The following is an 18,374-nucleotide window of genomic DNA, read 5'->3' on the forward strand; positions in this document are numbered from 1 at the left end:
GGACCTGACCCTCGTGGGAAACATCTATTTAACCCCCAGATTATCCTTAATCTGCCCGGGGTCGATTAGTGTTTCTTCAACTTCAATATAGACGAAACTGAGAATAACCGGAGATGTCCCGAACTCTTGGGCAGGAACCAAAGGAGGGCTGCTTGAATCTTGAGTCGCCAGTCATAGCAACACACGTAAACATTCCATACCATTAATATAAATAAATTTATGTACTCGAGTACTGATGTATTTCCAATCTAACTAATATGAGTTGATCAAGATATAATGGCTATCTTTGTTGTAACTTCGCACAATAACGTTAGCCATGCATATTTTTTTCTTCTTTTCTTTTGGGAATGACATTTTATCTTTTTTAACACCTAACTTTCACCTTACGTTTGTATGCATAACCTCACATTTATAAGAGGACACCCGATCCTTTTTTTGTTGCAATTTAGTCACGATAATATAATAAACGCCAACTTTAAAAAAATACCCAAAAACCCTAGGTGATCAACAAATGCTGAGGTGGAGTTCATGGCCTCCAGCTCATCATGCCATAGTGTAAATAAAAACCAAGTAAAAAATATAAAGAGGCTCTCAAGAGGTTACCCACGCTAGCAATGATACAAGCCCCCCATATTAGGAACAATCTAGCATTAGCCAACCCACGCTAGCAATGATACAAGCCCCCCATATTAGGAACAATCTAGCATTAGCCAATTATCATGCTACATCCTTTACCTAGATTTCCCTTTACTTTCATTAAAATAACCAAACTTTCAAATCAACCTTGAAACATTAAAACATTAATAATAATTTCATGATTCGGTATCTAACAACTATGTCTTCTCATTCTCAATCTCACTCTCTTATTATACTTATAATAATAATGCCCAACACAAATTTTCAAACCCATCCACAAATGGACATTACTTCTCATCACAAACATGTCCACAACTTCAACCACCGGTCCATCACAAACCACCAAAACACCACCTACAAACCATCCGCAACAAACGCCGCCGGGTTCCCGCTACTAGCCATCGTGATAGCCTGCATAACCGCCATCACGTTCCTTATACTTAGCTACTTTTTAATCACCAAATGTTGCTACCCGTTAACCCGATTCTTGATGACTCGAACCACCACTGCGGAACTACCACCGTCAATCTACTCCACCCCGGTGTGGCAGATCACCGGGCTCGACGAGTCGCTGATCCAACAAATACCCGTTTGTCGATATAATAATCAGGATGGTGATTATAAAAGATTACACAAATGTGTTGTTTGTTTGAATGAGTTTCAAGATTCGGATACTTTGCGAGTGCTTCCTAGTTGTGATCATGGATTCCATTTACACTGCATTGACATTTGGCTTCGGAGCAACCCGAACTGCCCGATTTGTCGGTTGAGCATCTCGGGTGATGCCCGGTATCCAACAAGCACAATGGGCGCAATGGTCCCGACTACTTCACCGCAAGATCCACCATCATTGGCCCATAACAGCCCGGCAAGCAGCGATCAAGGTTATGTTACAATTGAATTGGGTGAGTATTCACATGAGTCAAGAAAGTGCCACATTGAACCGGGAATTAGTGACGAAAGGGGTGATGTCACGAAAGATGAAGAACTTGTAATACAGCCCCTTAGGAGGTCATTCTCGATGGATTCCACAGCTGATTGTCACGTTTACTTATCGGTTCAGGATATTATACGGAACCATGAAGAAGCAAATAGAACGAAAAGACCGTTTTTCTCGTTTGGATATAACACGCGAGGGTCTCGGAGCGCCATCCTTCCTCTTGAGATGTAATTAGAATATTAGATGATTGTTTGATTTCATGTTTTTGATTTATTTGTTCTTTTTGAGGTGTGGCAAAGATATTATTATAGTCACTTTTCACTTGCAGAAACCTAATTGTGACAGAAAAAAATTTGTCACCAAGGATCTTGATTTTCTGTGCATTTTTGTTTTGCCTAATGTTAATGTTTGTGAAAAAGGCATGATGGACTTAACTAAATCTTTGAAGTGACTATGCCACTCATTTGCAAAAAAAGGTAAGCATTTAGTGGCATGACAAAAAAACCGTATAAAATTTTGGGGATGCAAAACAATAGTACAAAAGATATGGCAATCTCCACTTTTCACCCAAAAGTGGATTGTGTAGGGTTAAATGTTGATATAATTATGTAAAATAATAAGATAATAAAATAGCCATTATAGTGTTTATTTAGTGTTAGTGTCTCTACTCAAAAAACATGTAATAGACTAATAGAAGCAAGTACAGTAAGTTATGAACGTTGGATTATATTGTTAATCATCGTCGTTAATATAATAAGTAACCAAGCAAACTGCAAAAGGAGATGATGTATGAACACCAATATATGTTCAACTTAAAATGTTGTAAAAGTACAAACTAGAAATTATTGATGATTGGAGATGTTAAGGCATTAAGTTAAATTTCTTAACGAAAGAGCATGAACAAGAAAAATCATTCGTTTAAATGTTAATGTTCGTTCATTCGGTTAAAGTTGAATAGAACAATCGAATATTGTAAAAAAAACACAGATTTTCACACTACCCGTTTTAACAGGTAATCTATCCTTGCCTATTATGGCGTCTTTTAAAAGTTTTCTTGCAAAATATTGATTTCATAATAAATTCAAAGGGTAAAAATTCTGCACAAAAACATTTACAAAACAAAATACCTGAGATCCCAAATGTATCTCTTAAAAAGACGTTCTTGGCGGGCTTTGCGAATGTGCATCATAAATATCATCAAAAAACAAATTAAAATCCTCTTTCTTTATCCCCCGACCAAACCGCATGTCTTGTTCTTGAAAGCTTTTATCTGATAAATTATCTTGGTGGCCATAGTAATTGTTGTCTTGGAAGTTTGGAGGTTCAAGAAAGCTAGCCTCAGGCCCCACAGAAGTCCTAGCCACCGGCGAGCCACCCCTCCTGGCCCACCAATAGCTCCGTGTAGATTGGCTCAGGTTCCTAAAGTCAAAATGTTGTATAACTGTTCTAGATGTAGAAGCTTCAAGATTGTTATTGATTCGATCATCAATAGGTATACGCCAGTTGTCATCAAACTGGTCCTGGTTAGATTCTATATCAGGCGGGGCCCATGTATTTGTAACGGGTTCGTCTTCAACGCTAACAAGTGTCTCAACGTCTTTTGGCCTATGATTATATTGATGTGATATGTAGTAGCAATCATGAATGTAAGGGTGATCTTTATGATCAAGATTGACTTGCATTTGATTTGGGCTTCTTTGGGCCTGAAATTTCATCAGTGTTGAAAGAAACTGTTTTCCGTCTACGTTCGGCTCCCACAATGGGTAGCTACCATGAAATCTGCTAATTATACCAACTTAAGAATAATACATGCTATTTATATTCATTAATGAAATAATGTGAGGTTCAAAAATTACCTCAAGAATGATTTCTCCATTTTCCCCTGAGAACTCCTAGAGATACTAGACGAGTTGTGTGGCGATGCATACTTACTATTGCCATGGTTTTTGAAGTCAAATAGACTAAAGCTGCAAAATGTAAATCATGAATACAACTTTGAGCATGTTCATATTACAATATTGAAATATAAATATGTAAATAGTAATTTTAACTTACACACCTGCAAACATCACCAACACCTTCAACATTCACAGTAAAATCCCTAACGAATTGCAAAATATCATTCGTCCACTGAACAATGGATTAGTGCAAATTGCTAAGCCTTTATTTCTGTTAGTATTATAACTGAACAAACATAAGCACAGATGGTAACACAATACCTTGGGGACTACAAAGATAAGCATGTAAGGAGTTAGAAATATTGACGCCATTTCCTCCAACAACATCTTCCCGGTGTACTGCGTATAAAACATATATTCTATTAAAAGATTTGAAATATATTTGATTCATGAGGTATTCATTAATTGTAAAAAGATTTTAAAAACGAATAAAAAATGTAACTGTTTTGACCACTCGTTTATTTTGCCACATCTAGTTTTCACATTTTAGCTATAAAAATCACAAGTCGCAGTTGTCAAAACTAATAAATTGTGCAAAACAAGACATACCTGAAAAAGAGTTTCAAACTCCATTCTGACAAACTCGTTTTCTTTCGCACGCCATCTTTTAGGCATAAAATGGGTATGTTGTGAAAGAAGAGACATAGTCCCATGTGGATCAACCACCAAAAGCTCATCTGAAACCGCAGCTCGACTAATAGCTGTTATGGCTCCAAAAACAGCACCATACCATAGAAGATTACGCCCAAAAATCTGAAATAAAAACCTTATAATGATTTGAAATTGTCATATGTAACTTATATGGTCAAAAATCATGTAAGCAAGAGTATTACATGGCCTTCAAGCAGAGACTCCTCAATGAAAGCAATGATGATTAAAACAGCAGTAAAGCCACCAGACACAAAAGATATAAATTTTGCAATAATTGATAAAATAGGAGACGGAAACTGCTTTAGGTAATCAGAAGCTGGTGCTACACTGCTATTGATCCGCTGCTTGAACAAATGATCAACCTAAAAGCAATTTATTAATGACATGAACAATAAAGCATAAAAATTTACATCAAGCATACAAATTAAATGAATAAACGTGTACCTCGTTAAAATCCCTTAATACCCATTTTGAAAGATTTGACCATCGTCTAGATGATGCTGTACTAGGATCTTTATAGAACTGCTCAGCATGTCTTAGAAATAGATATACAAGCATGAATACAACAAGACATGGTGAAAGTAGAAGCATTGCAAACCCAACTACCATTAACGTTTTCTTTAAATTCTTGGAGTCAGTAACAAAGTCGCGTCTGATACAAAAGTTTCTACATCAATCACAAAAGGAAATACTTCAAAACATAAAAAAACACAGATTATGAATTTATGATTATTAAAAAAAGATTACAAACCTATCAAACATGTTTTGCAAAATGCACCAACTTAACGTCCATTCAAGAGTCTTCGTTAACATTAGACGACTCCGTGTACCATTCGGACCTTTTTTGGAAGTGAGACCCGCACCTGGGACCCACTGAGAGATCGGGAAAGCAAGCACCCCTTTGTTCAGCATCCCAATCAAGTAATTTTCTCTCCTCATCATTCTCATAATAATATCATGACATGAAAGGTCTTTGATTACACATAACCGTCTGGATTCTTGGACTTGAACTACTTTTTCAAGAATAGTTGACCATGGTGTTGTGTGTATCTCATTATCTTCTACATTAAGACTGCATAATAAAAAAAAAAATAGTTATATACTATAACTATTTAATAATAATATTTGCTAACTTATACCTGTTAATGTAAAACTCACGAATATGTAGTATATCCTTCAACTGTGCAAAAAACCTTAAGAAACAAAATATCCAGTAAATTGAAGTGATCCCCAAATAACCAAGAATCACAACTTTTAGAAAAGTCAAAGGGGTCAACGGATGCTGATGAAGAACTTCTTTAGCCAAATCACACGGCTTTTTACCAGACTCGACTGCATCCATCCCACATTTTACATTTCTTATACCGTTCCAATTAAAAAATAATAAGAAAAATCCCGAAAATAATATGATAAAACCAAGAGTGAGCAGTTCCACTATCCACTTTATGACGATGCATTGCAGGCCTTTCCCACAATAATAGCTATAAACTCTCCCAAAGAAAAGGTCTAAATCTGCAATTGGTTCTGCTTTCAAATGTTCACCGTTTAGAAGCCCTGAAGGACTTTCAGTTTCACTATCATGACTAGGGGCTTTTTGGTAATCCGATAACTCGATTTCATGTGCCACGTCACTAAGCAATCTTTTTGATAATGATGACTCGCCAAAAATCTTTTGTTTTAAAGTATTCAAAAACGTGCCGTGTTTTTCTCCACCAAACATCATTTACATGAGATGATGGTATGCAGAAACAGACAGTTCTGTTCATCCCCTAAAAAAGTCGAATGCTTGCAGCAAATTTCTGCGAAAAAAGAAGTAGAGCAACAATTTAATATCGGAAACTAAAAAGGAATCCAAATGAAGAACGTCACAAACAGAAGAAACATTCGTCATACACAACTTCATTATGGGTCTTTTAGTAAGATAACAAACCAAACATGCAAAGATTTGGATTGACGGCAATATGAAGACGCGCGTTAAGATAAAATACAAATAGCTTTTAACATGTGAAACGTACAAATAAGTAAAGTAATTATTATTCCTCTACTTCAGTACTTCATTTTGTGTGATTACTCTAATTCAGAAATGTCGAGTAATGCTAATTATTTTAAGTTATTTGTACGTTTAGTATATTAACTTCATTTGTACCGAATCACACCCCGTGAAGATTTACGATCACTAACAAACTAAACCTAAATAATTAAATATTTAATATATATCAATATATAATAATCACAATAACATCAAAACTAATAAAACCCGAAAGAAAGATCAAAGCAACAAACATTTGGGTCATACTATAATCATCTGCACATATTTTAGGCATTACAAAAACAACTGACTGATGAGTAAATCAAACACATATCTGTATATCATTAATACAGATACTTAACAAACCCATGTACCAATATTATTACTTGATAAAAAAGAAAGAAGAAAGGCGAATTTGGAAGCAACATTTAATCAAACAGTTGGTGTGCATTTTTGCGAAAATAAAAATGGAAACTTGAAGTCGGTTTGGTTTACCTGTGAAGAAACAGAGCGTTCGGTGCACGTTGCATTCCGATTATGATTCGATTATAAATGCTTTACAGTGAAACCCAGATGAAAATGAATTGAAGGAGTGAAGAAGAAAATAATTATAATAATAATAAGAAGAAGAAGAAGAAGATAGTGGACGACGGCAGAACGAACACCGAACAGACGCCCCCGATTACGATTGCGTGTGATTGGAGATCACTCTTATTTCGAAAAAAAATTATGTGAAATGATTAAATCAAAATTGAATAACAATTTTTTTACTTTTTTTATATTTGTAAATACTGTTTTTTTTAGCGAACATAATAAAATTTGTGGCTAACGAATCAAGAGGTTACATGTGCATTATTAGCATTTAGTTTTATAACCGTTGGTCGAATTAGCGGACTTGTCAATGTGCAGGTCAGATCACTCGTGCGAGATTTAAAACCTGAATAACGTTATGAATAGTTCAAAAATTAAATATCTAACGAATTATTATAAAATATAATAATAATAATAATAATAATAATAATACTTTGTTTTTTTATTTACTATAGATGTCTTAAATAAACTAATATAGAGTTTGCAGTAAATATATCATTAAATACTATTTAGAAGAAAATGGGGATCTGTTATTTAGACCTACCACGTTGCGACGGGGTTGGTGTAACACCCTGTTTTGGTAGCTATTCCTGTAGTGTAAAGTGTGAAAATAATATTCTTGTGAGCCTAAAGAGATCCAGATCACTATAAAGTTTGTGTTAGAGGCTTAGAGCTCACATAGCATAATTTGAACTCTAACTAGATTGAAATCTGAAGAAACACTAACCGGACCCCGGGCAGGTTACTGGTAACCTGGGGGTTGGAGAGATGTTTCCCACGAGGGGTTAGACCCTTGGAAGATGGTTCTTCTGATAACCTGCAAAACAGACACCGTGAGCTCGTCACTGAGAAGGGGGGGGTTCCTCCTTGTGACCACCCTCCGGCGTGAGAATCAGACTAGATTGCTCTTTAAATATAAAAGTATATTAAGAGGTTGCTAGAGCAGATATCAGGTATATTATGATGATAATGTAATAAGATATGATAAGATGAGATGATCATACCATTTGTGGTATTTATAGCCGAAGGTAGGTTTCCAAGGGGTTTAGCCGGCCCAACACGCTACCAACTGTAACCTATGCACGTGCCCTGCCTGTGAGTGGTGGATAGGTAGCGGCTGACACAGAGCAGGCGTGTCGTGCACTCTTCCTCTTCTGCCAACTACAGGCTAGGCACGTGGTATGGCAGGAGTTGGTGGGTAGGCGGCGGCTATTGGTCACAGTGCTGTGGCGTGCTGTCTGCCATGCTGCTGTCAGTGAGCTGTCGCATCTCTGATCAGATCTTTTGCCCATACCTCGTCAGGTACAGTAAAAGATCCTTCAGTATACGGACTGGCTTATTTGGGCGGGAGTATTCCCCCTCCCGCCTCTGTGCGGGATTGCTCCCGGCTTGGCTCATTCCTTCAGGTGACACTGAACGATTGAGAGCTAAGTGCCTTGTGCGTGTAGCCATGCTGCGCGGGTGGCCTTCCCTCATGGCTTGTATCCGAGGCTGCGGGAACAGGCGGAGTCCTTCACCATGGGAGGCATTTCCTGCGGGACCAGCTTGCATACTGCGCGTAAGGACGTCACTTCTCTGAGCATGGTTGGTCCTGCGGATCCAGTTGGTCTCTGCGCAGACGTCCCTGTTTAAGGTGAGTCTTGCGGGTCCAACTGGGCTCTGCTGGGACCTACCTCTTCAAGTCCCCCCAGTCCAATGTTCTTCTCATGAGTGTTTAATGAAGTGAGGTGAACTTTTGGACTTGAGCAAAGGGTTTTGAAAAGGGGTTTTGTAAGGTTTTCCATGGGGATTCTTTCCGCGGAAGTCCTTGTCACTTGCAGAAATGCCCGAGTTTCCTGCTTGGTCTTTGGGTATGATGCGGGTAGGTCTGTAACCTCCTCGCAAGTCAGGAGCATTGAGTCCCAGTTGTATGTATTTTCCATGAGGTTTTGTAGTTTTGAACATAGTGATCAATTATGTTAAGACCACCAATTCCACCCTGGAGCTTCAAACAACGTAGTCCTCGATGTTCCCGCTATGCGGGGATGCCATTTCCGTTTCCGCAAGCATTGCCCAGAAGATCCTTCTTGGTTTCAATTCCCAGCGGAGCGCTAGGTATGTGAAGGGTTTTGCCTTAACACTGTACCTGCGCTCGTCTTACGGTTACTTTACTGTCAAGGTATTCCTGGCGTCAATTCCCTGCGGGTGCTAGGTATGTGAAGGGTTTTGCCTTAACACTGTACCCGCATCCGTCTTACGGTTACTTGTTTGCCGAGGTACTTGGCTTCAATTCCCTGCGGGTGCTAGGTATGTGAAGGGTTTTGCCTTAATACTGTACCCGCATCCGTCTTATGGTTACTTGTTCGCCAAGGTTTTCTTGGCTTCAATTCCCTGCGGGTGCTAGGTATGTGAAGGGTTTTGCCTTTACACTGTACCCGCAGCCGGCTTACGGTTACTTGTTTGCCAAGGTTTATTTGGCTTCAATTCCCTGCGGGTGCTAGGTATGTGAAGGGTTTTGCCTTTACACTGTACCCGCAGCCGGCTTACGGTTACTTGTTTGCCAAGGTTTATTTGGCTTCAATTCCCTGCGGGTGCTAGGTATGTGAAGGGTTTTGCCTTTACACTGTACCCGCATCCGTCTTACGGTTACTTGCTTGCCAAGGGGTAAGGGGTATTTTCCCGCTTACTTTTTAATACTTTCGAATTTTGAATTTTGAAATTCGAAGAGTTGGTGAAAAGATAAACCTCTGAAACGTCGTGCGACGGTTTCTTCTGACTGTGTCAGGACGTGCAGGAAGTTATGGTGACGTGACAGAACATGGTCATTCCAGTCGCTTTTTCAGGCGCGTGGGAGCGATTTTTCGGGCGCGTAGCCGCGAAATTACTGGCACACGTCCTTTCAATAGCTGTTGCCAGCTTGCTTTTTGCCACGTGTCATAGTTTCATTGCACATTTGATTTCTCTCTCCTCCGCATTAAATTCACCGCATTAATTGCGATTACTATATAAAGGGGGAGAGGGTTATTTGCAATTCACACTTTCCACTTTCATCTCTTCTTCTCAAGTAATTTCCGGCGAATTTTTCTGTTTAGTAAAGCATTACCCTGAAATCTCTTTTCGTCTTTCTTCCACCATGTCTTCTCATGATGCTGATGACCAGAAGACTGCTGGCGAATGCCAGTGCTCTCTTCCTGTCGATCTGTACCAGTATATCATCAGGAAGTTCATGCTCGAGTCTCTCGAGCCTGAGTTTCCTGAACCCCACCATACTGTGTACGATGCCCCTAGTGGCAAGATCGGGGTTTATGCTGCATTCTTTGTCTACGGGAACCTTAGGTTTCCGTTGACAAAGTTTGTGTACCGTGTCCTGGAGAGGCACGGTGTGCACCTGACAGAGGTGCACCCCATGGCCATTGCCAAGGTCCGGCACTTTGAGTGGGTGTGCCGGATACTGGGCCTTGAGCCCCTCGTTGATCGCCTGATGACCTTCTATACATGGAGGTGCATCCAAGGGTGGTACACTCTTACAACCCGTATCAAGGGTTTAAAGATTTGTACCACCGAGCGGAGTCTTCGCTCCTGGAGAAGAGAGTTCTTCTTCATATCCGCTCGCGCCATCCCCATTGCCATGAAGTTCAAGAATGGCCAGGCGCTTCCGAACCTTCCCGCCCTCAACTACGAGGAGGCGGAATGGTTCTCGAAGATTTCCCGGGTCCAGTCCCCGGTTTTCCGTTTTCCGGAGTCGGCGATGGTGATGCTGGGGATGAGCCGGGTGTGGAAGGCGGCGAATGCGGATAAGGTTCCGATCGTCCTTGAATATGGTTCGAACTCTGTCCCTTATGGTACGTCTTGTTTCATTTTGCTGACTTCGATTTTTACTAACTTTCTTGATTTCAGAGGGGAACGATCTTCAGTCGCTCCTGAATCCGCGGGAGGAAGATGGTCCTGCGCGGATGGGTACTCGTGCTCTGGACGAGAACGAGTTGCCCATCTTAGAGCAGACCGCGGGTCGGTTCGTGGAGGTTTACCCGCCAGGCCAAGAGATCCTGAGCCACCGACGGCCAGGTAAGCCTATCTTCTACCCTGAACCTCTCAATGCTGTGCCTGCTGCTGGAGTTCATGACATTTCTTCTTCTGAGGAATCCGCAGAAGGTCCTCCACTGGTGCGGAAGAAAAAGGCTGCCGTCGGGAAGGGCAAGGAGAAGGTGGCCTCTACGGCCGACCCGGTAGTCCTATCTGACTCGGAGTCAGATAATGCAGAGGTGGCGGGGAAGCCTGGTGGTGAGGAGACCACCGCTCCGGAGGCTGCAGGTGTTACCTCCGGGGAGGCAGCGACGACGACGGTTACCGGTGTCAAGAGGCCGGCTCCATCGGGTTCGCCCCCGCTCGTCCGTGCGTTCAAGCTCAAGAAACCCCGTGAGTACCCCCATAGTTCTTGTCTAAATTTGTTGTTTCAAATAAATTTTTCTAACACTTTTGCTTGTGCAGGTGTGGATGTTGACGCATTCCAGGGTGGAGTTGGAGCAAGTGTTCCCCCGCCAATGACGGTAGGCTTGGTCAGCCTTCCCGAGGCGTCGACCCAGGCGTCTGCTTCCGCTGGTTCCAGCCTTCCTGAGGCTGTTCCAGCTGAGAAGGTGTCTCCGCCGGCCGTGAGTGCAATTTTTACAGCATCTTTCACGGAGCCGGCGGTTACTGTTGCTGAGGAGGCGGTGCCAACAACGGCTACCACAGCGGCTGCCACTATACCTGCGCCACCGGCACCGACGGCCGGACCATCAGGTACACGCCGGGCTTTCCGCCGATCTATGCCACCTTCCCATCTGCCTGACCTGTTGGATGGATTTCCTTTAGGTTCAGGTGATGGGTTTGGCGGCTATCGGCCTGTTATTGACCCTACAGGTACGTAGGGTTCTTTTTTTCCCTTATATATTTTTATCATCTTTTCCTAACTGCCTTTGTTTGTTTTTTTTTTTTTTTGCAGTGTCGGATTCCAATGAAGTGTATGTTCCAAGATGGAACATACGCCGAGGAACAACCCTTCGCACCCCTGTGGAGTGCGTGGACTGGGCCCGCCACGCTGCTCCTCCTGGTGCGTTGGGGGAAGCCATGGCTAGCTACCAAGAGGGTAGGCTAACCAATGAGCTTCGGGTTCTCCAGGCCCGGACGCAGCCCCGCGTCGAGTTGCTTTGTCGTGAAAACGACAAGTTAAAAGCAGCTCGCGCCAAAGATGTATCTGAAGCGCGGGCTCTTCGGGAGGAGAACCGGCAGTTGGCCGCTGCCGCAGCCGAGAAGGAGAAGGCATTCAAGGCCCTCGAGGTTGAAGTCCAGGCGCGACTCGAGGCCCGCTCCAAGGCTGCCCAAGCTGTGAATGAACAGCTTCGGCTGGCCAAGGAGACTGCGCGAAACTCAACTGAGAGGGCTGCCAAAGCTGAAGCTGTTGCTGAGCCACTTCGCGAAGAGAATGAGCAGCTTAAATGCAAATTAAAGGCTCTTCAGCATGCTCATGACGCCTTGGCAATGGAAGACGCCAAGAAGCTGCAAGAGATTCTTGACCAGAGGGGGGTGCTTGACCAAACCGAGCGGAAGCTTAAGGGCGTCGAAGAGGCTGCCGCAAAGGAAGTATTACTTGCCAATCTGAACCAAAGCGAAGCCGAACGCGCCCGTGACGAAGTGCAAGCTACCCTCCAATGGCTTCTTCGAGAAGCGTTGCCTGAGGTATCTTTATCTTTTTCTTTACGCTTTCCGCTCGCAATTAAATGCTCTAACTTGTAATTTTCTTTTGTAGGTTGTGCGTCGGGTCCTTTCAGAGACCTCTTACGACGATGCAATGAGCGCAGCCCTCAACGCTTCTCATGAGGATGGGCAGAAGACTGGCTTCCTGCTTGGTCTAGGGTTTGCTGAGAGAGGCTTTCCGCCCTCCAACTTCCCTTTATTCAATGTTAACACTGAAGCTGCTTATGACCAAGCTGTGAACCAGTACGCTGCCTTCCCGCATCCAGTGGTGGAGAAGGTGAATGAAGCTGCTGCTGCTGATGATGGGCTAAACATCCTTAAGGCTTTCCTTGGGCAGCCGCGCTCTGATGGTGCTGGCCCAAGCGGAGGTGGCCCTGAAGCCTGATCCTGAAGATCCCTTCCCGCTGCTAGGATAGACTTAGCTTTGTATAGATTTCTTTTAGGCGGGTAGTTACCCAGTCATTCTTGTAATTGATTGTGAAATATTAATCTCTTTGCGTATAAGATTGTTATTTCCTTCCTTGGGTTCCTTGCTTTATAAACTTATGACTTGCATACTTAGTTTGATTTAGCAATTTTCCAAGTGTTTAGAATAAGAACCTTTGAACGTGGTTGATGATGGGTTAAAGTTTCGCCTCCTCCTTCGTGATTGTGCGGGTAAAACCGTCACTTGCACTTGGTAGGATGGCTAATCTTTACCCTCTATCTGACCTGCGTGTAGGTTTCCTTTTCGAAATTTCTAAGGCATTAGGTTAAACCTTTGAACGTGGTTGATAATGGACTAAAGTTTTCGCTTCCTCTTTCGTGATTGTGCGGGTGTAACCGTCACTTGCACTTAGTAGGATGGCTTTAACTTTAGACCTATATCTGACCTGCGTGTAGGTTTTTCTTCTCCTTTTTTAAGTGTTCATAAGTTAACCTTTTAACGTGGTAGATGGTAAGTTAAGTTTGGCTTCCTTGTTCGTGATTGTGCGGGTAAGACCGTCACTTGCACTTACAAGGATGGCTAAACTTTACCTTCATCTGACCTGCGTGTAGGTTTTTCTTACCCTTTTTAAGAATTTTGTTTTGAACCGTTCGACGCGCGGTTGTCGATAGGTTAGTGTTCATTTTCCTTTCATGATTCATGCGGATAGACCGGCACTTTCATTTAATGGGATAATTGAACTCTTCTCCTTCAACTGACCTGCGTGAAGGTTTGCCACGTTATTGGGTTCGTGCGGGTAAGACCGCCTTCCCACGCAACGACTTCACGTAATTATGCGGTGAAAACCGGCATATTAGTGTCCAGAAAAGTATAAATGTAAAATCATCAGCTTCGATATTCTTAAAAGAGAATCATTTCCATTAGAAGTGGCTCTTGGCCTTTTCTTTACAAACTGGAATTGATTTACATGCAAACTGTGTAAATGAGCTCCCTTCCTTGTTGGGATGGGAGTGCCATCGAGCCGATACGCACCTGGTTCGGGATCTCGTTCTTTACGCAGCATGTAGTCTCGATTTTGAAGCTGGAATTGATTCGTGTTTTCCCCAGCTGGGGTTCTATACGCACCCGCTTGCTCAGCCTTTATTACGCCACGAGGTGCGCGAGCGTCCCATCTCTGACAAATGCTTCGACCATATCTTTTACATCTATGCATTCTTCAGTGTTGTGGCCCTTTGTCTTGTGAAAGTCACAATATTTGCTCCGATCTGCATCGTGACGATGTCGGATTATTGGAGGTTTTGGCCATGGGAGCTCTTCAGTGGCGAATATCTCAGTGACGCTTTTGGTGAGTGGCGTCCATCTGGAGTTCCGGTGCGACTGTACATTATCCCTTCCGCCCAACCGATTTTGCAAGCCGGATGAGGTGTCAAAGTTTACCCTTGACTGCCAGATACCTAGCTTTCGTTTTTTATTTAGTCGGGCGGTGAGGACGTTGTCTTCTCTCGTCCTCTGGGTGTAGAGGTTTGTGCTCTGTGGGAGATCTCTACCCAGTTGCTTCTCTGTTTCCGCATAGCGTTTTGCTGCTGTCATGATGCCATCCCATGTGGATGGCATGCCATCTTTACCCGTTAGGGTGCGGATGAGCTCTGGGTCATGTGCGCCCTGGATGAAGGCAGCGCGAACAAGATCTTCACTGATATTGCCCAAACTTAGCTTTTTTGAGTTGAAGCGAGTGATGAAGTTTGGCAGAGATTCATCTTCTTCCCGTGTGCATTTGAGGATTGTCCATTGCTCCTCGGTATACTTTCGCTGCTGGCTGAAGTGTTGGCTAAACTTCTGCTGGAAGTCTGCCCAGTCGTAAATGTGGTTAACCGGTAAACGATCAAACCAAGCTCTAGCAGCCCCAACAAGCGTCATTTGGAACATGTAGCACCACGTGGGTTCCGTCCAATTGCTGACGGTTGCCCCCGCTATGAACCTGTTCAAATGATCGTCTGGATCAGATAAACCGTCATATGTGCCTATGTTAGGCATTTGTTTGGCACTCTTTGGGGCGATTGCTTCCGCAATGTCCCTTGCAAACTTGGACGTTCCTGCATTTGCAACGTTTGGTCTGAACGTTTTGGAGAAGTCTCGTGGACTTCCACCTGTGCTTTTTGGTTTGAAGGCTTGTCCAAAATGCCTTTTCGGTTGGAATTCCGTTTCCTTACGCTTCCCTTTTGCCCTATGGCGAGGGTTCGCGTCGGAGTCGGATTCCTCCGAGTCATCCTCCCAGTATTCGAATTCGTCGGCCTGTTGTACGGAACGCAAGCGTTCGTCCAACTCAGCCTGGAATTCCTTTTGTCGTGCCTCCGCCCATGCCTTAATTTCATCGAGAGTCTGGCGGGGGAGCCTTCGTTTCTCAAACTGGGTATCGGTGGATCCCAGTAGGCGATCATTTACTGCACTTGCCCCAGCTTTGGTAAGTGGGGTAGTGTTCGTAAAATTTACTTCACTTGCCCCGGCTTCGGTAGCCGGGGTAGTGTTCGTAAAAACTGTGTTGCCGGTATTCCCCCTAGTAGCTGGGGTTGTGGTTACCGGAATTTCTCTAACCATCTTTGTAGAAGTTTGAAAAAACTGGAGAAAAATAAAGTTCTAGCTTTATGCACGGATGGCGCCAATGAAGAAACACTAACCGGACCCCGGGCAGGTTACTGGTAACCTGGGGGTTGGAGAGATGTTTCCCACGAGGGGTTAGACCCTTGGAAGATGGTTCTTCTGATAACCTGCAAAACAGACACCGTGAGCTCGTCACTGAGAAGGGGGGGGTTCCTCCTTGTGACCACCCTCCGGCGTGAGAATCAGACTAGATTGCTCTTTAAATATAAAAGTATATTAAGAGGTTGCTAGAGCAGATATCAGGTATATTATGATGATAATGTAATAAGATATGATAAGATGAGATGATCATACCATTTGTGGTATTTATAGCCGAAGGTAGGTTTCCAAGGGGTTTAGCCGGCCCAACACGCTACCAACTGTAACCTATGCACGTGCCCTGCCTGTGAGTGGTGGATAGGTAGCGGCTGACACAGAGCAGGCGTGTCGTGCACTCTTCCTCTTCTGCCAACTACAGGCTAGGCACGTGGTATGGCAGGAGTTGGTGGGTAGGCGGCGGCTATTGGTCACAGTGCTGTGGCGTGCTGTCTGCCATGCTGCTGTCAGTGAGCTGTCGCATCTCTGATCAGATCTTTTGCCCATACCTCGTCAGGTACAGTAAAAGATCCTTCAGTATACGGACTGGCTTATTTGGGCGGGAGTATTCCCCCTCCCGCCTCTGTGCGGGATTGCTCCCGGCTTGGCTCATTCCTTCAGGTGACACTGAACGATTGAGAGCTAAGTGCCTTGTGCGTGTAGCCATGCTGCGCGGGTGGCCTTCCCTCATGGCTTGTATCCGAGGCTGCGGGAACAGGCGGAGTCCTTCACCATGGGAGGCATTTCCTGCGGGACCAGCTTGCATACTGCGCGTAAGGACGTCACTTCTCTGAGCATGGTTGGTCCTGCGGATCCAGTTGGTCTCTGCGCAGACGTCCCTGTTTAAGGTGAGTCTTGCGGGTCCAACTGGGCTCTGCTGGGACCTACCTCTTCAAAATCCAATATGGTTAGTAGCATGTTGAGGTAAAATACGTACGACTGGACCGGTTATGTACCTAGTTCCTAGCCAATCGATCAACTACTTGATAAATGACTAAATGAGTTGCGACAAATAAATAAAACTCAAGTGAAAATTATATGCTCTTAAGTCTTAACCACATATCACGCTCTAATTGTGTCAACCCATAGTAATTTACTCTTATAAAATGCTATTCGAGCATAAATTATATACTTTTAGGCACGTGTTGCGATATATTCATCACACATGAATTACAAAACTTTGGTTTGCAACCTAAGTTTGAATATAAACATAAAATATATATTTGTAGTGGGCATTCTTTAGTTTTCTTCAGTTAAAGAGATTATTTTGTGGTTTTAAATGTGTAGCATCCCATGTGTTATAGGTTAACTAGTTAATCATAAAAACTAGTGTTCTAACCAATGTTTTGACCAAAACATATACCTTGATTACATCATCCCATACCACCCTTGTATCCCCACTACTTGTTATATCATGTATATGAAACAATGTTTTTGTTTTATTAGCTAGCAAGAGGATATAAAGATCTCAATCCGTGACAATGTTATATAACTAAATTATTGATTTTAACATTTTATCTATCCTATTAAGGCATGTGTGGTGGAGTTGAACTCATGGATATAGATACGACATGATCAATTGACGGATATGTGTATACGTAGAGGAGGTAAAGAATCAAATATAAAGATTATTGATAATGTGGGCACAAAATATGGTACGAACCCCCGGAACACCTCTCTTTATATAATTTTTTTAAAAAAGTATATGCGTTAAACATTATATACACAAGATATGTGGTAAACTGTCTACTCAAGATGTTTGTTTTATTAGCAATTCGCGACATGAGTTCGACAATATATGTTATATAATTATTCTATCATAGTTAATTATTAACATAAGACAAAATGACAAAAGACGTCACTTATGTTTGCACGGTATTTCAATTGACGTCCTTTGGCAAACTTAATGACAGAAAACATCCTTTATATTTGAAAACTCTATCACGTTTTGTCCTTTGACCCTAACCCAGTTAAGTATTTTCGTTAAATTTGGTAATGTGCGATGCACATGAGGTATATTTGTAAATTTATAAATATATTTAATAACTAAAAATAAACATAGATATATATGTAAAATAAACTCTCTCACACTCTCTCTCTCTCTCTCTCAATCATCCTTTTCGGCACCAGCACTGTCCAACCACCACCTGTTATCCACCACCGCCACCACCATCGGCTAATCACCACCGTAATTAACTGGATTGTTTATAAGTTCCAGAGGAACGATGGACCTTGTGAGATGTCCGCATCGCTTGAAATCTCCTCATCGTAATCACGAAACCTAAGAGAAACGGTAGGTGTAGGTGGCAGCGGCATAAAATAATAATCAAATCCGGTCGGATGTTGCCCCCATTTATCCATCCTTCTTCAACATCATGCCACTATTCAAATCTCAATTCAAACCACATATCCCATGTTCATAACTACACCCAATTTCTCACCATAACCCATTTTTATTATTCTCGTTGTATGCCTGGCAATCACTAAACTGATGTTGAGCTGGCCAAACTGAACACGAGAAGGTGATTGGATATGGAACAAGGGCAAAAACGGCAAAGTTGTATCCAAAATTAAAAGGCCAAGAACCGATTGACAGGGATAATAAGGTGGATCTGTGTTTCTCGTTCACCGACACCACTGCCCTTGTGCCGGAACCCTAGCATCGTCAGAAAATCCTAACCGGGTTTTGGATCTCTG

At 42.7% G+C, this 18,374-nt stretch overlaps 2 protein-coding genes across 2 annotated transcripts; one reads left to right on the forward strand and one right to left on the reverse strand.

Annotated features, from left to right (window-relative positions):
* The first annotated feature begins 916 nt into the window (after window positions 1–916).
* On the forward strand, window positions 917–2,147 carry LOC143532305 (RING-H2 finger protein ATL16-like). The gene has a single exon (XM_077027392.1). The coding sequence runs from the start codon at window positions 917–919 to the stop codon at window positions 1,805–1,807; it is 891 nt and encodes a 296-aa protein (XP_076883507.1). The 3' UTR covers window positions 1,808–2,147.
* A 423-nt stretch (window positions 2,148–2,570) lies between these two features.
* Window positions 2,571–6,839, reverse strand: LOC143532306 (autophagy-related protein 9-like). Its single transcript, XM_077027394.1, has 10 exons — window positions 6,710–6,839; window positions 5,325–5,984; window positions 4,937–5,257; window positions 4,630–4,852; window positions 4,368–4,547; window positions 4,084–4,287; window positions 3,796–3,873; window positions 3,636–3,706; window positions 3,433–3,543; window positions 2,571–3,355 (listed from the first exon to the last, which is right to left on the reverse strand). Exons 2-10 carry the CDS (start codon window positions 5,906–5,908, stop codon window positions 2,725–2,727), a joined length of 2,403 nt encoding a protein of 800 aa, XP_076883509.1. The 5' UTR covers window positions 5,909–5,984; window positions 6,710–6,839; the 3' UTR covers window positions 2,571–2,724.
* Between the last annotated feature and the right edge of the window lie 11,535 nt (window positions 6,840–18,374).

Source organism: Bidens hawaiensis, unplaced genomic scaffold, assembly GCF_021521415.1.
Source record: "Bidens hawaiensis isolate Kalapana, Puna unplaced genomic scaffold, B.hawaiensis_p1.1 tig00009443_1, whole genome shotgun sequence".
Classification (NCBI taxonomy): Eukaryota; Viridiplantae; Streptophyta; class Magnoliopsida; order Asterales; family Asteraceae; genus Bidens; species Bidens hawaiensis.